The following is a 27,499-nucleotide window of genomic DNA, read 5'->3' on the forward strand; positions in this document are numbered from 1 at the left end:
CCAAACTCCGGTCTATTTTGAAAGAGAATCCTAGATGCAAACAGAAATGGATATTAGATGAAGAGTAATGTAATCCTGGAATCCCTATGAACACCAAAACACGTAAGGCAACTTTGAATTCTGTTGTGAAGAAATACTCCCCTATTCAGTGAAAATCCTAGCAGACAAGAAAACCTGATTCGTTCACTACCATTAAGGTGAATGGTTTCTTCAAAGAAATGGAGACTAAGTTCCACAAAGCAGGAGACTTCAAAATGTTTTACCCAAATGTTGGCATTTCATATTATTATAACCTTTGCTTGCAGGGCTTTGTGTGGTGCCTCATATAAAAGGGTTTAGTAAAAGGCTTTTCCTGACAACGCCAAGTGGCTAATTAATTCAAATTGTAAATGACAGCCCCCAAATAAATACAGCTTGCCACACTAGCTGCTTTACATGAAATTTCTTGGCCATTCTATTTCCTGAGTAAACTCAGTCTTGTTAAAAAGCATTGTTACCATTTGATTAAAGATATTAACAATCCTAGATAAGTAATTCTTTTGGTTAATAACATTAAGGTTTCTCAAGAGCCATTGCTTCTTACATAAATAACCCTTAATCCAAGAACTAGCTTACAAAATATAAAGCTGAAAATCCTTCACAAATGGTGCAGCCAACACCATTCGCTACTTTAACAATTTTTAGAACAATCCACTCAAACCCAAAGTATAAATAAAACCTGCCTTCTAGAAATATTATTCACATAAAGTACCCGGGGGGGGGGGTTTAAAAATGTGTATTGTGACTCAAGGCTGTATTCGCATGCATCAGCCTTTTAACAAAGGATGTGTTTTTACCTGAAATTCCACCACAGACCTCTTCTGCTGCTTCTCTTCTATTTCCTTTGACAATACAGAAATGGGTGAGGAGAGCCAAAAACACTTGAATTAAAAGCTTGAAGGGAAAAAAGTAGCAGACATGGCGATTAAAATGTTTTTAAAGCTACAGAAAACAGGCCACCTCCCATCTTGGCTTCCACTCTGTACAGGTTCCCACAGCTGCGGACGTTCACCGAGCTGCCGTTGGTATCATCTGACATCTATTTTAAACCCTCTAGCCCTCAGTGTCGTGTGGTGGAGAACTCCATTTGCAGGTTCTAAGCTAACTCTTGATTTGGTGACTGCATGTGCCGACATTCACACAAGCTTAAATGAACCAAACTTCCTTCCAACCAGAAACACCCGATATTTCTAGACCTGCATTCCTCGGTGTTATCTAACAAACAGGATTCACATCCAAACCTTTTTTCATTCCTAATTTTCCGCTACAGGATGTTGGAAGGCAGGATTGGAAAGCTAAAACACACTTCTCAGATCCCATGGGGACAAAATGAGTTATTGAAAGTTCAGGCAAAGAATTACAAATACATTCTATGCTCTTGGTGGCAAGCACTAGCCCCTGGAACACTTCATTTTTTTCTCCATTCTGAAGTTCATGGGAGATGGAGCCCAAGTCTAAACTATGACTGGTTAAAAAAGATGATTTACTGTAAGGAGTATTGGTAACAGGCCCAGCTTGATACCTCTCCAAGCAGAAGTGTCACGCTGGAAGCATTAGTCTGCTTACTGTAAGCATTTCATCCATGACTAGGCCCACCAGTGAAGTGGCTGATCACCCACTTCCCATTCCAAACGTCAGTAGAGGTGGTACCTCTTACTGGAAAATGTGGGCTATCCTTGATCATGGAAGAATCATCATGAAATGGAGGATGAAGATGCCCTACGTTCTGGGTGAATTACCCAAAGACTCAATCAATCAATTTGGTTAGCAGTAAGCCTAACTGTTCAACATGCATCAGCTGGCCAATACAAGTGAAAATGCCTTATTTTTAATTTTCCACACATAGGAAAATTAAGTGGAGAAAATCTAGGGCTCCTCTTTCATTTTTGGCTATATCAGATTTTCTAAATTTCTACAACCAATTAGAAAAGAAGCCAAAATAAAATTGTAAGAACAATGAAATCTTATTTTATAAATGCTTCACACAAAAATATGGCAGTTTCTCCTCCCACTCAAATTACAGTGACTACCTATATAGAAACGGTCTCCCTGTGCTTTGTTAAAAGGCTGATGCATAAGAACACAGTCTTGACTCTCACTTAACACACAGCACATAATTTCAGTGTCAGAGAGCCATAGAGGTTTTGTGTCGTTTCCATTCTCAAGAACAGATAGTGCCCTGGCTGGTGTGGCTCAGTGGACTGAGTGCTGTCCTGGGGACCAAAGGGTCATTGGTTCGATTCCTAGTTAGGGCACATGCCTGTGTTGCTGACCAGATCCCCAGTGTATCTCTCACATCGATGTTTCTCTCCCTCTTTCTCCCTCCCTTCCTCTCTCTAAGGATAAGTAAATATAATCTATTTTAAAAAATCCATATATTAACATACAGGGTTGACTTTGCCAAGCTTACATTAATTACCTGGGAGAGTACCAATGTATGAAAACATATGGGTGAACACAAGTATTTTTGCTGTTTTCGTGTCTCTTCAACTGTACTCTCTGAAGGTGATTATTTACTCATGTCATCCCAGGGATGTATACTGTCTTATATAACATTCAGTCTTGTTTTGGCCTTGATTTTTATTTAAAACATGGCTATACTTTCTGCTTTGCATATGACAGAAGGTGCCCATGAGAAGCTCAACTTTTTAAAGCTTCAAATGGATGTTTTCGACAGGGGACCTCCCCGAAAACAGAATTACCTGCTGGAGGGCAGACCCCTTGTAGTATAGGCTTCTCCCACTGGACAACTGTTCTGGGAACCCAGCTGTACCTGTGTACCAGCTGGCATTGTTGTGGGAGGCTGTGTTTAGCTTCAGCGAATTTTTTTTGAAGACTCAACACATTTGCCCCTTTCATGATGGGTGATTTACGAGCACACCTGCCCACACTGCACTGAGTGTTCAGCAGCTTTTGACCAAAAACAGCATGACCACCATGTCCCACCCTCCCTATTCACCGGATATCACCTCAGGCAACGTTTTTTTTTGTTGTTGTTGTTGTTTCCTTGCATAAAAAAAGTCCTCAAGAAGAGGCGTTTTGCTGATGTGGAAGAGGTGAAACAAAAAATGGCAGAAGCACTAAAAGGCATCAGAATCGAGGAGTTCAAAAAGTGTTTCGAGCAGTGGAAAAAAACTTCTCCACAGATGTATTGTATCGAACGTCTCCATAGGTGTATTGCATCAATAGAGAGTGCCTTGAAGGTGACTGAAGTTGAAACATGTAAGAGTAAATACATAATTGTTTATAAATAAATTCCAGCTTTTTGGGGTCCCCCCATATGCCATTTCCGAGAGACTATCTTTACATCGGAGATGGGTGTTAAGACTAGGGCGGGAGTCAATTCAGGCTTTTCTAGGAGATGAAATCATCTACAGCACCGCTGACACTTTGTGCCAGGTAATTCTTTGTTGCTGGAGGCTCTCTGCAAACAGCGTCTAGCAGCATCCCTGACCTCTAAGCACTGGATGCCAATGCCCCACTCCCATCCAGCTGTAAGGACCAGAAGTGTCTCCAGACACTCACTGCCATTGGTTCCCTTAGGGATGAAACCATACCCCCTAGCCCCTCCCACATCCAGCTGAGAATCGCTGAGCCACAGCCAAATGTAAGAAATAAAGAAAAACCAACTCCCCAAAGCACTGATAAGTAGAAATCAAATTCTGTACAGAAGTTTAATTTTCAGAATGTCATCATTGAAAAATCCGGCCACAGGATGATAGAGTATGACCACAAGGAGCCAATTCTTTTGGGAATACAGAGCATAAAGAGAGCTTTAAAAATATTTCAAAAAAGCCAATAAATACCGCTTATACCCTGGCTTTGCCAAAATAAGTTTTGGTATAAGTAAATCAGAACATACCAATGTAGGTGACTGCTTTCCATTGCTTCCAACAAAAGGGGTGGGAGAAGCTGGGTTTCTGTAAATAAAATCAAAATTCAAATTTCTCTTAAAAGAGCCCATGGGACAAAGTATAATTATGAAGTTTACATACACAACAACTAATAGATGTATTCATTTGTTTCATGCGGTGACTCAAGCACAGCACAAAACAAGGGTTTGTTTGGATCAGGAAACAAAGGCACAATTGAACTTGCTATCCCATAAGTAAAAGAGAGAATGTATTCTAGAAAGAAAAGATGACAGAGTAATTCATCATTGGAGGGATATTTCCTGTTGTACTAAGAGACCTAGCAACCCATCCAATTGCACTGAAAAGATGATGTATTATAGAATTGTATGCCTGAAATCTCTATAATTTTATTAACCAATGTCACCCCAATAAATTCAATAAAAATTTTAAAAAATAGAAAGCATAAGAGGGAGGGGGTGAGGCGTGCTATTCAACTACTAAATAAAATACTGGTCATAAAAAAGGACAAACTCAGAAAATTGTCAAAATGTCATTTTGGTCTTTATTTTTATAAGACATGTAGCAAGTTTTCATAAATCAGTTTTACATGTGCTACTTTTGTAACATCAAAAGAAATACAATACATTTTTCATAAACTCCTCATCACGGCAACTTCACTTTTTTAAATACATGGTAAGTATCAGGATAGAACAATGTGTTTCCATATACCAACCAGTGCAACACTGTTACAAGTAAAGTATCTGGGAAAGTTGAAAATGAAGATTTACTAGAACAAGCAAAATTTGCTGCCATTTGTTAAAAAAATAATTTTGATTTGAAAATTACATATTTTACATGCAAGAAGAACTTTAAATCGTATGTCCACTGAAAATAAATGACAATGGAATACTAATTTTGAAAAAACTGCCAAGAAACGAAAAAATAGTATGCCTTTTAAAACTGCCGAATAAAAACAAGTGTCAGTTTCTCACTTTATCATGAATATTGGCACTGTGTATTCTGTATGTATATAAGTAAGTTTCTGTGCATAAAAATCCCAATAAGATTTAGAGATTCGGGTCATTTCATTTTTCTTTCACTAAAGAACTCCTAATTCTAGATTTTAAAAACTGCACTGCTGCATCTGTGTTTTAGTATGAAACACAAGTGTATTTGTTTACATCAGTGGCAACTGGTTAACAGGCATGTTAAGTTACTTTTCAAAAAGTTTTGTAAATATTGTCATTTTAAAAAGTCCTGTACAGAGTCACAATACTGCCAGAATGTAAGTGCACCTACATGTTCCTCAGTCTTTTGATGTCATCGTTTATAACAAAAACTTATTCAAAGGAGTTCAATAAGACACACCATGTAGGTAATTTGGGGTTTAAAAACCCATGGCTCCAGGCAACAACAATTACAACACACCCACCCACAAAGAAACTTATAGTCCTAAAAGTTTCAGACTCAATTCACTGAAGAAGACGTTCCAGGCTAAAGACGGGTTTGCACACTGACGATACTTATCAGACATCAGCTAGGCCACAAGTGAAGGGAAGTGACGTCTCCCAAAGGTACAGGGTAGCAGCTGAGTTTGAGATGGCACACCCTCATACATTCTGCGTGGAAAACACGAAGGCATTTACAGAGAAGTAAATTACGCACTGACAGATGTGGAGGGTTTCCCTCTGCACTCTCATCAACAGTGATATCGGTCCCTAGTAATAAAAAAGCAAAAAGCAGTTTCCTAAACACAACTGAAAGTGAAGGTTCTACTGAGCAGAGCACACACTACGGGGTCAGAGAAGGACCCGGAGCATGTCAACAACTGTTTCCTGGCATTAGAAGCATGCACATTTTTGGCATGATGGATGTTTTAAAATTTTACATTAACTGTGACTAGAATGAAGTGAGCCATTTCAGTGATGAACAGGAAATGCACCCTGGTCCTTCAGGGCAGGAAGTACCGAGTTCAATGTTCTACACAAAGTAGGCGCTTAAAGCATGCTGGTAAATGACAGACCATAATACTCAAGAAACCTGCTGATTATATGTAACACTTACTGAGTGTACCCAACAGGTGTTTAAGAACATAACTTAAACACCTAATAAAGGTACATGGACATGACTTAAAATAGTTCATAGTTATTGTACTTCCATAAAGAAAACTTGTAAACATCTCATGAATACCTAATTAATGGTAGAATATTTAAAATTGGCCAAAAAAACCCAACAATGCCCAGAATACATTTGGCCCTTCAGCACCCAAAGCTCCCGAAATACGTGAAAACGGCTTTGCTAGAGGGATTTCAGTAGTCTGAAAAATTTCGTACCTGAGTGGCTTAAATAGGTTCTCCCCTAAATTTTAAATAAGTGCAAGGAGTTTCTACACTCAGGAATTGCATAAGTAAATCTTTCCTCAAAGTAAAACATTGAATGATAGAGGTAGCATAACTTACTAAATTAACTCTAAAAAAGGAAAAAAGCAACGTTCTTTTCAACAGTGTTAACAGAACTATTGTAAGTCTTTAAAATTCTCCCACCCAGGCTTTCTTCTACCTGGTTTTAGGCATCTCATTATTCCCGCCCCGTTTTCTACTATCAGGATATTGATGAGTCCAGGCACCCTTTGGCCCTGTGGCATCTATGGCAACATCAATGATAGAATCTGGTATCATCCATCTCAGGAGAGTGAGAAAGAGAAAGTTAAATACAACCAACAAAGCAAAAATGTAGCCGGTGACTGGGCCACAGTGAGAGATGAGTCTGTCCAGCCGCTTGTCCATTGGGAACACGATCTCTTCTGCCACGCGGTTGTACACCTGGTGGGAGAGAGGGGTGGAGAATGAGCGCTCTGATCCGCAATACAGGACGAGCAAAAATGTTTTAGAGATGTAAACAGAAGTCGCTTGCATTTCATCATTGTTGTTACAGGAAGTCTATAGTTAAGACATTCATTATGGTTAATGATTGCCTTCGGATTCAACGCTCATGGAGTGCTTATTCTGGACAGAATACTGAGCTGGATGCCATATGATCCCAAGACAAACATGTCACAGCTCCCGCCTCCTAGGGAAATCATGAGTTTTAAGCCAACCATGAGAATTCTTAAGACCTGAGAGGTTGGAACCGCTCCTCAGGCCACCTCTCGGGAGACGGCATCTAACTCGGCAGTGACTCCCCGAAGCAGGGCTGGCCTTCGAAGACTCCTTGGCTCGGCTGAAAAGCTCTCCCTGCTGCCTGGCAGACGTCAGCCAGAACCAGTGACACTCTAGTGGGTTTCTCTCTGGGTACAGAGCGGCTCTTCTTTCCCACAGCCACATGCAGCCACACTGCTGAGCACAGATGGTGAGAACACACAGAAACGTTCCATGGGTTCCACACAAAAGCAAGGGCAAAGAGATGGGGAAATCTTGGGACATGACACAGGTCAAATACTGGCAAAGAAAACAAAGGTTAGTGCTGAGAATTAGTAGTCGGTGGCTTGCTTTTCAAAGCACTCATAAGCACTAAACTCACAAATAGTTTGAAAAAACCAAAGTCTGAAAACGCTTATTTTGAACACATCAAATGGACCAGCACTGATTTTTCAATTGCACTTGAGCATTATGGGTGCCCATTCTCATGTATCAGATCTGTAAACAATGTCTTACATGTAGTACAAATTCTGCAGGCCAATGGCCTTTTAAAGATACAGGATATTTTCATCTAGCTCTTTGAGGACACTTGGAATACTTTTAAATCAGAACTATGTTGAGAATTATGCTGAGGCTGGTGAATGACAACTGTTCAATTTTCTAAAAAGCACTGTTACACTAGGCGGAAGCATTGAAAAGAATCAAAATGTCCTGTGTGGACCAGGCAGAACCAAAAGAGCCACTGCAAACTGACCTGTAAGTCCACCTTCATTTCTAGGTCCATTAATTTATGATCTTTTTTTAAAAAATATTTTATTTATTTTTAGAGGGGAAGGGAAAGAGAGAGGAAGAGAAATATCAATGTATGGTTGCTTCTTGTGCATCCCCTGCTGGGAACTGGCCCCTGCCAGGAACTGGCCCACAACCCAGGCATGTGCCCTGACTGGGAATCGAACCGTGATCATCTGGTTCACAGGCCCGTGCTCAATCCACATTAATTTATGATCTTAAGTGACAAAGTCATTTACTACTGTGAAGACTGTGAAGAGAATGATAGGTGTGACAACCCATTACACACAAGGATTAATCTTTTTCTGAAATGCATACTATAAATTACCATGGAGTATAAAACAGGAAAAAATGCAGATGTTTTACCATTACTTTAAGCAAAGCTACATGAAAATTTGTGGCTAAAAAAAAAAAAAACTAATTCGCTCCTTTAACATATGCTGACATACTGTCACCAGAGTTCTTTGACCCAAACTTAGTATCTATACTAGCTCAGACTTCCAAGGTTCACATGATGTCAATCAAAAAGGTGCCGGAACAACTTACAGAGCTATGGTTAGCAAGCAGATAGAGTATCACTTAAAAAAAAAAAAAACCTGTCTAACCAAATAACCCTGCCAACCATCCTAATTAGGGTCATATTAGAACCTAGGGAGTGGCTGGGGGGAGGGCAGGAGGGCAGGCAGATGGAATGCACAGCTCCTGAAAGGCTTCCCAGGTGATTCTGACATGTACTACCAGCAGGTCATCAGTGCTACACTCCAATTTCCAAAGGAAAAAGGTACTTATTTCATATGGATGGAGAAACTGTAAAACTTCTAGAAGGTGAGAGTGTCTCAGAGACATTTCAGTCAAAACTCTTAAGTATCTCCTATTCCAATGGGCAAGAGATAAAAGAGTTTCTCTGGCCCTGGCTGGTGTAGCTCAGTGGATGAGCTCGGGCCTGTGAACCACACGATTGTGGTTCGATTCCCAGTCAGGGCACATGACTGGGTTGTAGGCCAGGTCCCAGCAGGGGACGCACAAGAGGCAACCATACATTGATATTTCTCTCCTTCTCTTTCCCTTCCCCTCTAAAGATAAATAAATAAAATCTTTTAAAAAAAGTTTCTCGTGGGCAGGGCTGGGAATATAAGACAGAAAACTGTACTTGAACAAGAAATAAAAAAATAAAAATTAAAAAATAAAAAGTTTCTCTGCAGTTGTATTCAAACATGAGTTCGTCTTATGCATGGGAATTGAGAATTGAAACCAAACAAGAGAGCCTTCCAGTAAAGAGCTATTCTGCTCACTAAGCTACTCCGTCTTGCTCTCTATTTCTGGCTGGAAACTAGCTAGCTGCTCTACTACCTACAGTGAGAGCATGAAGCAGAGTCTAAACTTCTCCATGCTCCCAACCGAATGACCTTCTGGATCATAAATACTATATACTAAGAAGTAGAGTGTTTCCATCCAGTGTGTTAAGTGGTGATAAGGGGCATGAAGCAGATGAAGTAATGAGATTAAACAAAGGACAAAACTGAGAAGAATAAATGAAGTCCCTAACTTGAAACCAGGAACTATTTCCCACACTCATACTCTCCAACCTAAGGGTATTAATCTACATCCTGTACCTGTCCTTTCAGAAATTCTCTAGTGCTGCTTTTTATCTGCAATCATACTGTCAACGTTTGTCATCTGCATTTTGAATTCTAACTTATTATGTTCTCAATCAGCCCAAAGACGCACAAATCCTTTTCCTGTAGAAAATCACAGTACTCAGCAGAGGTGATGCAAGAGTTTTTGAAAATAGTCTAAATTAAATATTTGCAAGTTACAGAGTTGCTGCAATCTGACTAAAGAAAAATCATGCATCTTCTAATACACCTATATACTTTAGAATCATAAACAGCCTCAAGAAAATGTCTCACAGGCTGAATACTAGTTCTGCCTCTAATAGCTGTGACTTCTGGAAAATTCTGTAACTTCTTTATGCCCAGTTTAATGAAAGGAGTAGACTGCATTACTGCTACTCTCAGGTGTCAAATGCAATGATTTGATGAGAAAGGTAAGATCTAGCACATACCAACAGTACACAGTTTACTTCTTCCTATCTGGAAGAGGCTTCGTTAGCTTAAGCAATAGAACAATAGTGATAAGCATGTATAAGAAAAAGCCAATGTGTGCATGAACCATCAGGAATTCAGACAATCTTCAAATACCCTTTTCTTGGCAGGTGACATACTTTTTCAGTTCTCTCTGCAACATTCCTCCAGGTGTAGAAAGTCTTTACTATGTTATGGATTTTTTCTGGAGTCGGCAATGCCCCGGACTTCAGTTGGAAAATAGCTTTCTCCAATCCCTCACACAGAGATTTTACAGAAGGCTCACATAAAATAATCAGACTTTCTGGAAGAACTTCAGGAATTCCACCAACCCTGGTACTTACAACCTTAAAAAGAAAAAAAAAGAAAAAGAAAAAGAACATACAATCTAGCGTAATTCATGTCTCAGGGAAATAAGCAAAACCAACTTAAAAAAATTACTACACAACATGTCTGATTCATTTTCAAAATACATGTACAGAAACCCCAACAATGTAAGCCCTCAAAGCTTCTTACCTGTAAACCACAACTGGCTGCTTCCACAATTGCCATGCAGAATGCTTCAGTGAGGGAAGTGTTAAGAAAAATATGTCCTTGAACTAAGACATTTCTAACATCCTTGTGTTCTAAGGCTCCCAAGAGACGCACTCTGATTTTTGAAATGAGAGAAGAAAGAAGACAGTGAAAATCACACTACAAAAGAAATATAATTTATAAGCCAAGTGTGCTATTCATATTATACATGGTCCAGCACAAATAACAGCCCTTTTTTAATTATAAAATCTTTCATTACAAAATCATAAGCATGTAATTCTGCATCATAACAATATCACACTCAAGCACACCATATGACATTTTAGCTGAAATGTGCAAGTTAAAACTATAAATTATTACACCCATGTTATTACCCTATCAACCACACTCAAGCAGGCATTACTTCTGCCGGTTGCTATACTTAGATTCTTACTGGTTCTAATGCTTTTCTCCTCAAAAGATTGATATTGCCAAACTCTGACCTAAAAGAAACAGTCTTATTAATAAGCTGTTTGGTTAAAACTCATACAGCTAACATAGTTCTAACTTTTATCACATATCCAATTTCATCATTTCCAAAATGAGTTTCCATTTAATGAAAACATTAAGAGACTTCGATGAGTAAATGTTAGTGTCATTTCTAAATAGGAGAAAGCCCCCTTTAAACTGACAGGCACAACCCTTGCATGTTATCTAAGTTACTGAGGAAGAGAAATATTCAAATCTGTATGTGCAGAGGAACTAGCATCATTTGGGCCATGCTATTTAAATCACAACTCAGTATGGCTTCAAAATCTACAAACATTTCTAATCGAAGTAGCTGGGTTTTTGTACCTTCCAGAGTGCCTCGAATCACTGCCCCATAAAGTCAAGTGATAGTGAGCTAACGAAAAAAGTAAAATTGTGAATTCTTTAGCTAGGGTTTGCAATTTTATATCCACTTAAAAAATAGGCCTTGAATTACATTTCTACACCAAATATATGTAGGGGAAGCAGCCCACTTAATGAAGGCATGTAGCAAAAACCGCATTTAGGTAATTGATATTTTCTCACCCAAGACGACATGGAATCTATCAATACCTGTCATGTAGCTGGTATTTTTCCCGTACCTCTTCCAAAATTATTCTCTTTGGTCCTTCTCCTCCAATGATGAAATTTAAATCTCGGTATTTCTGACAGAGTTCAGGTATTATACCACTAAGCAAATCGGTTCCTGTAAATAGAAAATAAAGTTAAATGTTGGGGATATTTATATTTAACCTTTAAAAAAATCACCAGAGCTGAGATTCTACTCACTTTGAAATGTATTAGCTATGCCCTCCTAGTAGAGAAATGAATTCTCTGAAACCTTTCCTAGGAGAGAATATTCACGAACTGCCAGGGGTCCTCCAAGAGTTGCAATTCTTGAAGGTGCACACACTGACATCCATTGGTCCCTTCCACACGCCCAGTAGGTGTTCTATTCTGCTTCATTTCAGCATAATGTTAAGTTATTCGCTTGTGTTTACATGTTGGCCACATCTAGAAAAGGTATTTGAGGTAGCTAACATTTGAGTTAGCTTTCTACAGAGCAGGACAGCTGCCTGGAAATCTAGATCTTGTTCTGGCATTTTAACAGTCAGGCTCTTTTTCATGGGAGTTTCCTGATAAAGGATATTGAGACCTGTGTACCTAGAGTACAAAGTCTCTTTCAGCTATAAAGTTCTACTTCCCTACGATTCCACTTCCTGCCACAGGAAAGGGCTGAGCAACAAAGTATATGTACTATCTCCACTTTGCACAGAATGCAATTTATACAGAGGATTCTGCAATGAATACTATGGTATCAGCAAAATACTATGTCCATCCAAGTGTGCTATAGCCCATTTCCCTGAAGGAGAGTTAATGAGGGTGACAGGACCATCAGCCAGAACACTATATTCCACAGAAGAGAAGAGTGCATCTTTGTTCTTTTTTCTAATGAAAGACTTTTCTCATAATATGTAAATACAGCCTCAGGTAATGTGAAGCAATAGACCATGTCCTACTAGTCTGAATGTGACTATCCAAAGAGAAGCAACAGCTTGGGAAAACTTATTTGCCAAGGATACCTCAGACAAAGGTTTAATCTCCAAAATATACAAAGAACTCACATGACTCCACTCAAAGAAGACAAGCAACCCAATTAAAAAATGGGCAAAGGACTTGAATAGACACTTCTCCAAGGAGGACATACAGAGGATCCAGAGACACATGAAAAGATGCTCAAGCCCTGGCTGGTGTAGCTCAGTGGATTGAGCGCGGGCCTGTGAACCAGATGATCTCGGTTCGATTCCCAGTCAGGGCACATGCCTGGGTTGCAGGCCAGTTCCTGGCAGGGGCCACTTCCCAGCAGGGGATGCACGAGAAGCAACCATACATTGATGTTTCTCTTCCTCTCTCCTTCCCTTCCCCTCTAAAGATAAATAAATAAAATATTTTTGTAAAAAAAAGAAAAGATGCTCGATATCACTAGCTATCAGAGAGATGCAAATTAAAACCACAATGAGATACCACTTTACACCAGTCAGAATGGCTACCATAAACAAAGAAACAAACAACAAGTGCTGGAGAGGTTGTGGGGAAAAGGGGACCCTAGTTCACTGTTGATGGGATTGCAGACTGGTACAACCACTATGGAAAACAGTATGGAATTTTCTAAGAAAACTAAAAATGAACGTGCCTTTTGACCCAGCAATTCCACTGTTAGGAGTATATCCTAAGAACCCTGAAGCAGCAATCCAAAAGAACCTATGCACCCCAATGTTCATAGCAGCACAATTCACGATAGCCAAGAGTTGGAAGCAACCTAGATGCCCATCGGTCAATGACTGGATCAAAAAGCTATGATACATTTACACAGTGGAATTCTATGCTGCAGAAAGAAGGAGCTCCTACCCTTTGCAACATTGCAACATCATGGATGGAACTGGAAAGCATTATGCTGAGCGAAATAAGCCAGGCAGTGAAAGACAAATACCATATGATATCACCGTTAACAGGAATCTAAACAACAAAACAAACAAGCAAGCAAAACATGACCAATGACAATCAAATACGGAACAGGCTGACCAGGGTCCAGAGGGGAGAGGGGAGAGAATCATAGGGGAAAAGGGGATGGAGTCACATGAACAAGTATAAAGGACACATGGACAATAACTAAGGGTGGGGGACGGAAATGGGAGGGAGGTGGGGAGCACTGGGGGGGGCAGGGCTGGGAATATAAGACAGAAAACTGTACTTGAACAAGAATTAAATAAAAATTAAAATTAAAAAAAAACAAGGTGACAGCCATGTTGACACTATTTAAGAAGTTACCTAATTAACAATTACAAACTATAAAGTAAAAAGCCAATAACAACCCAGTTAGTTTATTGAGAAATACACACACACACAAACAGGAGAATTGCACTATCAATCTACCCAAGTATAGACAGATCAATCATAAAAAAAGATGGTGGGAGATATAATATATACAGGTCATTTTTATTAAATAATTGAAAATAGGATTTAGGTGAACTCCACTTGTATTTTCAAAAGGACTGTATTAGCAAACATAAATTCACATGGGTCTTTTCTGAATTATGAAGGCTTCTCATTAAAATCTTATCTTTTTTCAAGTCCATTACCAAATCTATCAATTGGATAAAAGGCTTAATGACTTTTAACATTTATCCCCCTATAACTTTCATTTTCTTTCTCCTCTCCCTTATAATACAAAGGTTAAGAACCCATTCTTCAAATGAAAACATACAGAGAAATAATCATAATTGCTGATAATAGCTAATGTTTCCTAGCGCTTACTATACCAGTATGGTATAGTAATACTTTAAATATATTTAAATATACTTTAAATATATGCTTTCAATATACTTTAAATACAGTATGTCATTTAATCCTGACAGGTACCTTATATGAAATGGAACTGATTTGGTCAATTATCTATGAAATTATTCTAAAAATAAAGGGTTTTCCCCACAATAAAAATGTGCTAGTGCCTGTAAGAAGAGTCTAACATAATGGAGCATACAAAAAGACTTCCACTCTCCACAGTCACCCAAAATGGACAAGGAAAATTCCTGATTTGTACTGCTTTTAAAGTTAAGCCTAACAGTATTTTAAAGAATCTTCTGAATCTCTAACTAAGATCATGGTGGCTGGGCTAGGGGTAGCTCTTCCTCCCGAAGAGCTGAACTCGTGCTCGTCATCTCGGAGCAATTATTTACCCTCCCTGAGACTCAGTTTCTTTGTCCACAGCTAACATGTACCCTACAGTTGTTGGGAGAGCCAAGTGAGGCAGTGAGCCACGCACAGGCTTCATCAACTGCAGGACACACATGTGAGTTGTCATCACCACTACACCAAGAAGTGGGGCACGCCTGCCCATTCCCAGGAGCACTGAAAAAGCCTAACTGCACAGAAAGGGGCTCAAGAAAAGAAGGGAGAAGCCATCCAGGAAAACTGGGCGATAAGAATTCCGATTTACCCTGTCCCTTACACAATACATTCCAGTGGGCCTCTGATATCTGGTCCAAATGAACACCTAAGGAAATTAATCTGTTAATCATCAATGGACCATTAATACAACTATTCACTTTTGGGCTACAGATGTGGCTATTCCTTCTCAGGGTGTTATTTTTCGCATGATGCCTGGCATACGGAGAAGGTTCAGCAAATATTTGTTAAATTATTGAATTGAGAACAAGAAAGGCTGTAACTTCACCCTGCTGGTGGCTAGTTCAGCTGGTTAAGATACCATAATTAGTGAGATATACGTAACATGTTTAATTGTGGTACAGATAGTTAATTTTGCTTTGATCCTTGACCACTCATGCATACTTTCTTAGCTAGCTATCCCACAAAGGTATATACTATTTGATTAAAACACATTTTTAGTTACAACAAACACATCAGCAATATCCCAAGGGATTCGGAACACTGAATGCTGGTCCATTACATCTTCTCAATTAGAGAATGACAACATGACATTGCTTTCACCTCATAAAACACAGTTCAGTGACACTTTCCTCACCAACCTCTGCTTAAGAGCCTGATCACCCACAACTCTCCATCACAATGGCTAAAGCAGATTCTGGGCCACTCGCTAGGGCACGGACTACTACACTTCCAATCTTGCTGCTGCACTTCACACTTACCAAGAATCAGCTGTGTTGTCTACAAATCTGTTTGATAGCAGTTGCACTTGTTACTATGCTGGGTAATTTAATTAAAAAGCACAGAAACTGGCAAAATGAGTTTCTCTGAAACTAAGCTGAACCATTTGAAGAATTCAATAAAGTCACAGAAAAAAGCCTGTCAGTGACAGGGTATCCTAAACCACTGTATAAAATAAAAAACAAACGAAAATCCAGAAGTATGCTACTTCACATGACTTAAGGTTCCCACTGCATTTAAAACAACCAAACTGGCAAATGTAAATGATGCTTTGTGAAGGTAACTGCAGGAAAGATGATCAGCTCAAATCAGTGGACCAGTGCTCTTAAGCCTACAGGCTTACATCAAACTATTGGCAAATCTAGTGCACATTAATAATATTTTCAGTTGAATTTAGCCTCAACCAGCCAGGTAGCTCAGGTGGTTGGAGCATCATCCCATACACCAAAAGGCTGCAGGTTTGATCCCCAGTCAGGGCACATACCTAGCTTGTGGGTTCCACCCCCACTATCGGGACACATATAGTAGGCAACTGATTGGTATTTCTTTCACTGATGGATGTTTCTCTCTCCCTTCCCCTCTAAAATCAATAAACATATCCTTGGGTAATTAAAAATCATTTTGAGTTGAATTCAAATATTTAAGGGGAGATTATATATTACCATGTTAGTGATTCCTTAGTTTAACTCTGAGTACTAGATAGGTTTTCAAAGCGCATCCAGAACATTTGATAGGTTTTCAAAGAGCATCCAAAACATTTACACTTGAATTAACCAAACTATTTCGGATGTAGTAAACGAGGCTCTCCGAGTTCTCCTGCAGCGTCCACGAAGAGCCGCAGAGGCCCTAAAGCACTCTTCCCCGATGATAACAACGATGATAACAAACACTCAAGTACAAACTGGGCTAAGTACTTCAGAGACTCCATCACTGAACCCTCACAAGATCACCATCCTGGGCCGAATGACACAAATGAAAAAGAAATGAGACCCAGAGATGTCACATAGCTTACCTTCCATCACACAGTGGGACCCAGCGAGCCCCTTCCTTCATCACTTACCTGCCAATATGTTACTAATTGTCTTAGCTACGATGCAATGAAATATGCAAGCTATAAAACAGTAATGCACAGAACAAGCTCAAAGATTCTGAGTATATACATTAAAAAGACAGGAAAGCTATAAAATATTTACTCGTCATCCCTGAATGGTACACTAACACCTGATTTTAGTTTTCACCTTTGTGCTTTCCTTAATTTTCAAAATACCTGTAAAGAAAAGGCATTATTTTTTGCAATTAGAAATTCGTGGTGGGCTTGCCCTGTACTTCTTACCACACGCACAGGCCTATTTTAACTTTTAAAAAAGACCTGACTTGTTAAAGGGCATCAGGTTGGTTTTATTTTTAAGTAACTATTAAAACATCAAAGGTTGAGGGGGGCAGCATTCACCACTGTTCCAAAGTCTTTTTGAATGTATAAAACAATATTTGACCTTTGCTGTATTTAATGCCAAAGTAGTCATTAAAACAATAAAACAGCACTGGCTAGTGTGGCTCAGTGGACTGAGTGCCGGCCTGTGAACCAACGGGTCACCGGTTCGATTCCCAGTCAGGGAACATGCCTGGGTTGCAGGGCAGGTCTCAAGTCAGGAGCATGTGAGGCAACCACACATTGATGTTTCTCTCCCTCTTTCTCCCTCCCTTCCCTTCTTTCAAAATAAATAAAATCTTCAAAAAAAAACATAAAACTAAAAAGCCAAACAATTCTTATATACAAGTATTTAACAGCTTTCTACAAGAAAACATCTGTGCAGTACAATTGTAGCTAACGTTTCATTACCTTTTCTGTAAACAAGTCTGCTGACAATAACAATAGTTATTATACTATCATGCCTTCTAAATGGGTCTGGAGTGAAGTCAGTAGGATCTACAGCATTAGGAATGACGGACACTATTTCAGGATTCAGTGTTGCTCTTAGCACAGTGTTTTCCTTACTAGTATAAGAGACACAAATTATGTGGTTTGTGTCACAGAGAGATACAGTTAGAAGCTTGTTTGTAAGCACCGAGCTGACATCAGCAAATCCAAAAAGGGAATGGTCCGTGAAGACTGTATGGAGCCCCATTGTCTTGGCATGGAAGAGAGCGTCATGGGCCATGGCAGAAAAGGAACTATGTGAGTGGATTATCGTGACTCTCTCCCGAACGAATATGTACCTGAGCAATGGCAGACTGTGAAAGAGGGTCGTGGCTGTAGATTGGTTGTACATAACTTTTAGGGGCAAGTAATAGACTTTGAGGCCTTTAGTGAGGTAACGGATGCCTTTTCGATTTCCATAAGCATGGGTGACAACTATGACTTTGTGTCCTCTTTCAATCAGGCACTGAGAGAGCTGGTAAATGTGGCTTTCCACGCCGCCCATGTTCGGGTAGAAAAAGTCCGACACCATGCATATACTATGGGTCCCAGTTCTACATGTGAAAATATTTCCAGGGCTAACGTGGTAGAGCGAAGCTGAGGGGCCGTGGCTGTGGCCACCTCCTTCTTGACAGGCCATGCTGAGACAGTTTAGGCATTAGTCCTTAGAGCAACTCAGTTAAGGTATGTGTCATGCAGTACCTGAAAAGAGAGTAAAAGAAGATCTCAACTCAGAGAAAATACATTCCATACTCCAAATCCAGATATGAATGCAGTTTTAACATTAATGCAAATTTGTTAGTTTCCCCCTAGAAATAAAGCAAAGCTTACCATGAATGTACTAATTTGACATTTACTTGCTTAGCATTTACTATGTACCGTACACAACCACATTCTACAGTGTTCTTACATATAATCTAAAAAAGTACCATAATATATAATAATTTGCCATTCTAACTGGTTTGCCACTGAAACTAGTTCATTTCAACAATTACATATTTGGGCTCTTTACAGAAAGTGTGGCAACCTCACTTGAGAATTTAGCCACTGATTCAATGACTATCATCAAGTTCTGCTAGTATTATCTAGCAGATAATTGGTTCACACTAAAATATATCTGGACCTACAGCTGTCTTTTTGAGAGCTGCTTTTCCAAGAGCCACAAATGCTGCAGACATCCACAGTCTCTCCTTCCTTATTCAAGAATGGTGATCATCGAACTGCTCCCTCCATTTTCTTAACATGTCTTTCAGTCATGTGCACCTGTGTGCCATCAATGCCCCTCCTTTCAGTTTGGAGTCTAAAGATAAAGACTGAACTGGAGATGGGCTGAATCAGGGGCCATTTTCCACATCTAAAGCAGTATCTCTCAGGGGACTCCTAGATTCTTAATGGTGTAAATGCCCACTCAATCTTCAGTACTACTAAATTCTTAAGACTTTTGAAGCTCAAGCGTTTTGGAAACCTACTGAAACTCCTCCTCAGCTTTACAAATGAGATTTCCATGCCTCCAGAAACTCAACCACACACATCCTAACCATCTCAGTTTCCAATTGATCCTGCAAACTCAGAAAACGCAAATTAACTGCAGGTGTAAGGGTTGCCTATTCTCTCCAACAAATTCATCTACATTTTACATATATTCTCAGAAATACTCTATGAATGTTTGTTGACCTGCGTTTACTAATTCAGATTCAGTATTTCAAATATTGAGATTCTTCGAGTTTGTATTTAAGTGGCTTCACTAGCATATTAACTGTGGCTTGCCAATTACACCTGAATTTGCAGTTCTAGTCTATTTAAAACTATAAATGATCACGAAAACAGTAACAAACCAAATGAAGTCAAGAGTTTTTCGTCAACCTGTAACGTCCTGTGGAGTCTGCCTACTTCCCTCAGGTTATCACAACTATCATCTTTACGTTGTAAAAGCTCAAAGAACGGTACAGTCACAAGGTCTTAGATTTTAAAGCTAACGAGGGGCTAGGAGATGTAGTAAACACTTCTTATTCTACAAATGAAAACCCAGACAAGTTGAGCGGTTTGTCCCAGGTCCTCACCCCGCCACTTAAGTGGCAAATGCGAGATGGCTGCAAATTCGCGAGCCTGGTCAAGAAGTCCCTGAGCAGAGATTAGCAGCAGAGGTTCCCGAGAAGCCTGAAGGAGAGGCGACGGGTGATTGTGGTCACGGGGGCGATGCTTCTACCCACCAGTCCCTGGGCACTGCCCTGGCTTCACTCATTGAGAGGACACTGGGGAGCGCCAGTGCCAAAAAAGGGACAACCCCGCTCCAAGAAGTCTGCCCCAGCGCATCCTCAGCCCTACTTGAGTCTAGAGACCCTCGACCCCGACTTCTCCGCCTCAAGACGGGCCGGCTTCACTCTCCTCACAGCCAGCCACGCTCCCATGGGAAGAGTCCAGTCCAACCCGGAAGCGGCAGAGAAAGCCGGCACGGAGAGGTCAGACACGCACTTACCGGCGAGTCCTATGGCCGCCAGTGTCCGGACCTCCCGCGGCAGCGGCTGGAGTCCCACCCCACTGCTCCCAAACACCAATCCGAGGCGTCCGCGCCCGAACGCCCCGCCCCCGAAACAGCCAATAACAAAGAGGCACTGGGATCACGTGCAAACTAGGCGCTAAGTCCCCACCCTTCAGCTTGGGATGTGAAAACCCTGCCCATGCACATGTCTCTACGATATTACGGAAGAATTGTTGTCTCTGTACTGAATAGCACTCGTCTTCGGTTTGACCTTTTATATGAGTTTCTAATATGTCGCGAATCTCAAAATCGGCCCTAGTATCTCGTTACACAAGCAGCCCTCCAGGGCCCTTCAGAGGGTATTTAGACAGGATTCCCAGGGTGCCTCGCAGCGACTCTTAAGGGCTGCTGGGAGTTGTAGTCTGGTGGCCCGTTGAAGGCGAACCCGAATTTAGAAAACTGACCCCCAGAATGCACCGCAATTCTAAGCTTAAATCTTGTGAACGGTTAGGTGGGTTCGAACCTTGGTTGCTTAGTTACAGCGTCTCTTTTCTGGAAGTCTGCTCCCTGTGGCTTCCGATGGTAAAGGCGGGTCAGAAGGCTGCAGAAAAGCGGGCTCTTAGTGGCGGTTGTTTGTGCCACAGCAGAGCGGTACTAGTTCGTTCCACTCTGGTGGGGTTCCCTGATGTAGTAGATGAAAATGTACAAAGAAGTCGAATCAAATAAAATAAAAATTTTAATTTAATTTCACATAAATTTCTTTATATAAGTATGTCCCAATATGAGGGACTTTATAAAATTTTTTCGTCGTTTAACTTAAAATTTAACTGGCCATTTTTGGTTTCATCTTGCAACCGTACACCCTGGAGAAAAATAATTTGAAGTGTGACTTGAAATATCAACTCTCACTCAGACTCGTTCAACTGGCTATGGAGGTACTTGGCCAAGAGGCTAATGAATCAGTGGGAGTGGTGGGATACACCCTTCCCTGTTGGTACTTGAAGTTCCCCAGCCCTGCCCTGCATACTTTCGGGAACGAATGCCTTCCTCAATCGACATCATCACCAGCATCTTTTCTAAGCCTGTAGAAAACTTACTCATCCCTGAAGATTTCAGTTCTTTTCTGACACCCCCCCCCCAAATCTTTCGAGAGAATTAAATCTTCCCTCTTCTGTATTTTGATAGTACTTTGGCCATTTGCTGGCATAGCATTTATCAGGTGATATTCAAATTGTTGGCCTGGCTGCTGTCCCCATTGCTCCTCAGCCTGATTCTTGAAGATTTGTGTCTTCTTGGAATCTCGAATAGACTTCTTTCTGAAAACTGACCATTGTATTTGCTTGTTAAAAATCTGTGTTCCTGGCCAGATAGTAAGTTCAGGCAGCGGCTGTTCCTAGTAATAGATACTGAATAACTTCGTTGTATTAATCAAGTTCTACATCCAACACCAGCACGGTCCCTGACACATATTATATACCTAATAAAACGTATTGCAAATATTTTGTAGAGTGTACCTTATAAAAATTACAATGCAGTGATATAATTCAAAGAGCATTTTGGTTGTAGGATGTGAAGTGTATTAATAAGTTAAACTAAGGCTGGATAGGGATGGATGCCCTGCCCTGTGTTATTGAAGCATCAGTGCATAAAGATGATGAAGACTCAAGGATACTTATTTAAGCTTAACAATTTGCATTTGGCTTCATAGAGAACATCATCAGTACCAGATGGTATACGACATTACTTTGGTCTCCTTTTCACTTTTGCATTAGGTTAAGACAAAGAATGTGGGCAGACATCTTGAAAGGTATCAATGAGGGTTAAGCCCTCATCTATTTATTAAGCCCCTGGTTTGCCACTGCCATAGTTCTGGTCACAGTACACTTTTTAAATTCTATTGTGAATCTTCTAAGATCTCGATGTCACTACTCCTTGAAAAGAGTCGTGATCTTTTTTCAAAACAGAACAAATATTTTCTATCTTTAGCATCAAACATTTACTGAGTGCCTACCCTATAAAAGGCTTTTTGGGGAATACAAGGAATGTTAAACACAGTCCCTGTTTTAAAAACTTTTTATCTTTCCTAGCTTTTATACACCTTTTACCAATATTATAAAGGAATTCACTTTTCTTGAAAGGTTCTTTTACCAATATTATAAAGGAATTCACTTTTCTTGAGAGGTTCTTTGTGTTTTAAATACCGTAGAATAGGCTGATCCCTATACACATATATTCATAAAAGCACACTGTTGTTGAGTTTCTGTGGGGGAGGGGGTTGAGAAAACCTCAGGCTGTTCCAACAAAGCATGAACACATTGAACATTCATTGTGCTCCAATCTCCAACCTAGGCTTTGAGTATTAAAAGGCATAAAAATCACGATTCTGTACATGGTTCACAATCTCATATGGATACAAAACTCCATTTATAATAAGTTCAACCTTAAGCAAAAGTCTCTATTTAAGGATATTTTCTAAAGGTCAAAAGAAAATTGTAGCAGCCAAATTAAGCTATAAATCTGGGGATAATTCTAATTATAGTGTTCTGCCTGAATGTATGGAATCAAGGTATACCTTTAGAGAATTTTCTCCGAAGCCACTAAAGATAGACTAAAATACATGCAGTGTATTCTGATGACACTTAATAAAATATGAAGGCAATCAGTACCAGTTGTAATATAAAATGACCTATAAATGGAGAAGGTTTAAATAAATGTGGAGATCATTTCCCTTGAAACTCAGCTCTTTGTAAACACATATGTATATTAGCTCTCCTGGATGTTGAAATGGGAAGGCAACAGAATTGTTTTGAGAGCCTGCTATCTAAGGCATAAGGCAAGGAAAGCCTGGCATGAGTTTTACCAAGGAACCAAGACAGAGTTAAGGTATATGTAAATGTCTATGATAAAAGATAGGAAGTGATAAGTACTATAAGAGAAATACAAAAAAAATAGTAGGAGTTTAGAGGAAAGGAGTATTTTTAGCTACCAGCATTTGGCTAGTAGAGGTAAAAGGCACTCACTCCTGCATCTGTTCGGAGCAAGACCATTCCAAGAACAATGTAAGCAAGGTATAGAGACAGGTGCTGACTGTCCAGTGACGCTGTTGTATAATTATATGGGGGAAGGGAAGGGGAGTGGTTCAGCTGGGAGAAGAGTGGCATTTCCTGTGAAGACAGGAGCAAACTGGCAGAGGACCTTATTAAGGAGAATGGACTTGATGTTGAGCCAGACTTCCAGCCAAGATGAGCTTTTCAATGACTATTTCGAGACTCCTTGCTCATCATTCTGCTTTAAATGGAAAAATACGAGATATCAAGTGAAAAAATTAAAATGTTATAGCTGTGACTTTTAAGAGAGCATAAACACTTCCATGAATCAGAAACAGAACCAAAATGCAAAATGGTAATCAAACCAAAGCCTGATTTAGTCCTGGATTCTGTATTGGAAGCGGGAAAACATGAACCAGGGTTCACCTTCTGTAGAATAATAGACTGACAGAGCTCCCTGTGTGGCTAGAGACAGCAACCAGCCTTTATAGGAGATTTACATTGGTGGCTTTCAGTGAACCACTTTCCAATACTCACACCCTTGTTTAAGCCCCTCCCATACTGACTCTGGGTTTGGCCATGCAACTTGCTTAGTCAATGGGATATTGGTAAATGACATGTAGCAGAAACTTACTAAGTGCTTTTGCACTGGGGCATGTCTTATTGGAACCTTTCCACTTGAAAGCCAATGGCTCTACTGTGAAGAAACTTTGGCAAGACACTGAATGATGGGAAGCCAGATGGAGAGAGACCTTGGAGAATAAGAGTTCATCTCAGGCAACCCAGTGGCAGATGAATTCCCATTCCCTGATCACAAAACCAATGCAATACTTTATTATTTATCAGTCACCTATTATATGCAAAACATTGTTCTCACACTGGGGAATGAAAGAAGAGCTAGACTTTGTCAAATTTACTCATAATAAGCTAGGCAGAGAAAGACAAATACCATACGATCTCACCTTTAACTGGAACCTAATCAACAAAACAAGCAAGCAAGCAAAATATAACGAGACACTGAAATTAAGAACAAACTGACAGTAACCAGAGGGGAGACAGGAGGGGATAATGGGGGAAAGGGTGAAAGGTTTACAGGAACAACTATAAAGGACACATGGACAATAACAAGGGGAGTGAAAACAGGGGAGGGTGGTAGGGAGGGATGGGAGGAAAGGCAGAAAACTGTACTTGAACAACAATAAAAATTAAAAGTATTTTTTAAAAGTCTAGCTCTTCGTGATCAAATGACCAAATCCATTAAGCTTACCATTTTTACCAATCTATTGCCTCCCTTAGAAGCCTTAAAATAGATTATTTGTGTCATCTCCTTTACCAAGTATCTCAAACGGCTTTTTAATCTCACCCATCTCTGACCATTATGCTATCTCCAATCCGTTTCCATCTGTAAATAGCCTCCCACTACACTGCTTAGTCAGGGATTTACGATCTGAGCTGTCGTGTTAATAATTTTCTGGCCTTGTGGCTTAAATAATTAGGGATATCATACATCACTGGCATTTATTGTATTTGCATTAAGCTCTTGGGGATTTTTTACATATTTTTATTTTGAAACAAGTTGAGAATTATCAGCCCACATACCAAAACTATTAGTATGACAAATATTCCTGTATAATGACCACTGAGTTCTAATAAGGCAATAGGCTAGTTACCCCACCTCTCCCCTGAGGACTAGCCCCACCCCAGGTCAGACCCAGCCTCAGAATCCAAGAGCAAATCTCTTGGTGGTCATTGGGGGTTGAGGAGGAAATGGGGCGGGGGGTGGTTTTATTGATAGAAATGCAAAGCCAGATCACAACTAGTTTTGTCCTAGCTCAGAATTCCTGAAAATAGTTCCATCTAAATGGCAATTAGGAAGATAGAGCCACTAATCAAAACATAGTTTGAATTGGTTTTAGGACAGATCCAAAGATGTCATGGGCTTTAGTGGACTCTCCTTCACTGTGGGACCAGGGTCAAATTAAACTGAATACCAAAGGAAAGATTGGTTTCCAGCTGATTCTTGGTCACATTTATTTATCCTTGTTTAGCACCTAAACCTTCTGAAAGTTACTCCTTGGGTTTTCCAAAACTAGTGTCGTTTTGTTGTGCTCCTATCTCTCCCTACCCTCTCCACTTCTAAATTCCTTTCTCTCTCTTTCTTTTAAAAAAGATGTTATTTTTTAAATTTTTAGACAGAGAGGAAGGGAGGAAGGAAGAAAAGGAGAGGAACGTTAGTGTGTGGTTGCCTCTCATGCACCGCCAACTGGGGACCTGGCCCACAACCCAGGCCTGTGCCCTGACTTGGAATTGAACTGGCAACCCTCTGCTTCACAGGCTGGCACTCAATTCACTGAGCCACACCAGCCAGGGCCCTTTCTCTCTTCAAAACAGTTTTTTCTTTAGCATAAAATTTAGAGTGGAAGCATATTAAATAACACAAAATTCTGTGGCTTGAATAATGGTGTTTATTTTCTTTAAATACACTTAAATATAAAACAATAGACAGGAGTTTGATAAACTGACCACTACAGGCTGGACAGTAATCAGAAAATCAGTGCTGATCATACACATCAAAGTCTACACAAGAAAGAATTAGAATAACTTCACAAGAGAGTTGCAATGAGCGAAGGACACAGAGATTATTGGAACTGCCTCATCTTCTGTGAGTAATCAGGCACATGGCACTTGTCATTCCATGATGATCAAACCTTTTTCATTTACCAAACACACAGAAAGGGTTACACAAGCACCCTCTTCTCCACTCCTTGGTGTCAGAGGCACCTTCAGTGAGAAGACATCTGTCAGTGAACCAGGGAATCCTCAGCTGGTGTTTAATAGAAGCTTGGTCTGGATTCACCTGGTATTATGTGAAATGAATTTTTTCCAACACCTGGGGAAAGAAATTGTGACAGCAACTTGGCAAAGTGGCATGCTGTTTAAAATGACAGGCATGGGGAACTTGGGAACAAAGCGGAATCAGGGATTTTCTTGACCATGGAGCCCATGGGTAGGCCTTTTGTCCTTTGGAAAGCGGCAATGCTTTGCACAGGCTGGTTTTGCATTTGCACACATTCTGGTGTGAAAGGGGCATCCATCCTCACAGCTGTTGCAAAGGAAAATGAACATGAGAATTCAGAATCTAGGACTATATTCAAAGGAATAACTCTGTTTTGATTTGATTAAGTTTTCAAAGTAAAATTTTTGGATATGTATTTAAAACATCAATAGAAAATCCTGAATAGTTACCCCACATGGATTCCAAATCTATTACAGTACAGTTGATAACCTCTAGCTGTTCTAGTCATCAACACATTTTTTGCTACATAAATTCAGTAACATCCCCTTCCTCAAAGGAAAAAAAAAACAAATAAACACATGTGAACACATGTTGAGAGCAAGAATGAACCAAGGAGCCTGCTGATCTGAATCCCCCCCACCCAAATAATTGTTTACATCTTATCAATCTAGTTTTGGTTGAGATTCTTAAGCCAATAATAGCTAGCAGGATTTTCTTGATTTCTTAATTTAATCATCACTCTATATACTCTTGCTTATTCCTTAGTTTGCCAAATTCCTACTTTACTATCAAAAAGGGGTCTGGACACTGAAAAAAAAGTGGCTTAATAAGAAATCCCACTGAATCAAAATGGCATTTGCATTAAATGTCAATGAGTCAAGTTAACATGAAAGTGAAAAGGCCATTCACCTGCAGGTGTCTGGGTGAAATACCTTGTGCTTCCGGCAGCAGCTTTCCATACTCTCTCTGCACTCAATGCAACTGCAGTTTTCTGGGTGCTGGATGAGATCTCTGGGACAGGGTGTCTTACACACGCACTCACAACGATCTTCATCAAACTTCATGTGCGGCCCACAGAGAGCCAGTTCCTGAAGGTGAGAGTGGTCTAAACAGAAACAGCAAAGTGTTGGTCCAATAGCTGTAGCATGAATAACATGATCCCCAAAGCGTATACTTTATATCACTCTCAAATAACTTGGAGTCACAAAATCTCTTTCCTTGTAAATTTTCCCCCTGATATTTACACAGTGAAGGAGATTCACCTCTAGTTTCACAGCGCAAATATAGAATTCATGTGTTCTTCTAGTTTGTAATAAAATGTTATAAAGTGTATATTCTTGGTAATATTTTTAGAGATTTTTAGGTTGGTGACTTGTTAAAAATGTAAATTTTTACAACCAAATATGAGTAGTAAAAGACAAGGTGTCTAAGGATTATGAGCCTAGTTCTTCCAAGTGTCTAGATGAAGGTTAAAAGGGAGGAGAAACAAAAGTATTGGCACTATAGAAATACACCTCAGACCTTCTAGACTCTGGGTAGAAACAGTGATGTATTTTTTCACCACAGATCACAACACTGATATAAAAGATACAATAGTAAACCCTGGCCAGGTGGCTCAGTTGGTTAGA

At 39.9% G+C, this 27,499-nt stretch overlaps 2 protein-coding genes and 1 long non-coding RNA gene across 5 annotated transcripts in view; all 3 read right to left on the reverse strand.

Moving 5' to 3' along the window:
• Positions 1–11: 11 nt before the first annotated feature.
• Positions 12–1,045, reverse strand: LOC118987246 (uncharacterized). The gene is made up of 3 exons (XR_005066528.1): positions 1,000–1,045; positions 837–881; positions 12–30 (listed from the first exon to the last, which is right to left on the reverse strand). It is a non-coding gene; the product is annotated as an uncharacterized LOC118987246 (long non-coding RNA).
• Positions 1,046–4,437: 3,392 nt separating this feature from the next.
• On the reverse strand, positions 4,438–20,073 carry PIGA (phosphatidylinositol glycan anchor biosynthesis class A). The gene is made up of 6 exons (XM_037046338.1): positions 20,025–20,073; positions 17,471–18,250; positions 11,518–11,650; positions 10,420–10,552; positions 10,044–10,250; positions 4,438–6,715 (listed from the first exon to the last, which is right to left on the reverse strand). Exons 2-6 carry the CDS (start codon positions 18,186–18,188, stop codon positions 6,449–6,451), a joined length of 1,458 nt encoding a protein of 485 aa, XP_036902233.1. The 5' UTR covers positions 18,189–18,250; positions 20,025–20,073; the 3' UTR covers positions 4,438–6,448.
• Positions 20,074–25,531: 5,458 nt separating this feature from the next.
• Positions 25,532–27,499, reverse strand: part of VEGFD (vascular endothelial growth factor D) — a 30,589-nt gene continuing 28,621 nt past the window's right edge. For 2 of the 3 annotated variants that reach the window (XM_037046341.1, XM_037046339.1), the window contains exons 6-7: positions 26,781–26,976; positions 25,532–26,177 (exon numbers count right to left, since the gene is read on the reverse strand). In XM_037046341.1, the coding sequence (XP_036902236.1) occupies positions 26,051–26,177; positions 26,781–26,976 (323 nt within the window). In that variant the 3' untranslated portion in view covers positions 25,532–26,050. The remainder of the gene's footprint in view (positions 26,178–26,780; positions 26,977–27,499) is intronic. The other variant, XM_037046342.1, reaches the window with a different exon arrangement.

Source organism: Sturnira hondurensis, unplaced genomic scaffold, assembly GCF_014824575.4.
Source record: "Sturnira hondurensis isolate 20B ecotype Veracruz unplaced genomic scaffold, ASM1482457v3 Scaffold0005220, whole genome shotgun sequence".
Lineage (NCBI taxonomy): Eukaryota > Metazoa > Chordata > Mammalia > Chiroptera > Phyllostomidae > Sturnira > Sturnira hondurensis.

What these genes read in the sequence shown, in the direction of transcription:
- PIGA (XM_037046338.1), bottom strand. Translation starts at nt 18,188, where the DNA reads ATGGCCTGTCAAGAAGGAGGTGGCCACAGCCACGGCCCCTCAGCTTCG. An exon ending in CAGACTTGTTTACAGAAAAG is followed by an intron (nt 11,651 to 17,470) that starts GTAATGAAACGT and finishes TTCTATTTACAG; the next exon opens with GAACCGATTTGCTTAGTGGT. An exon ending in TTGCAGAGAGAACTGAAAAA is followed by an intron (nt 6,716 to 10,043) that starts GTATGTCACCTG and finishes CTCTCCCACCAG; the next exon opens with GTGTACAACCGCGTGGCAGA.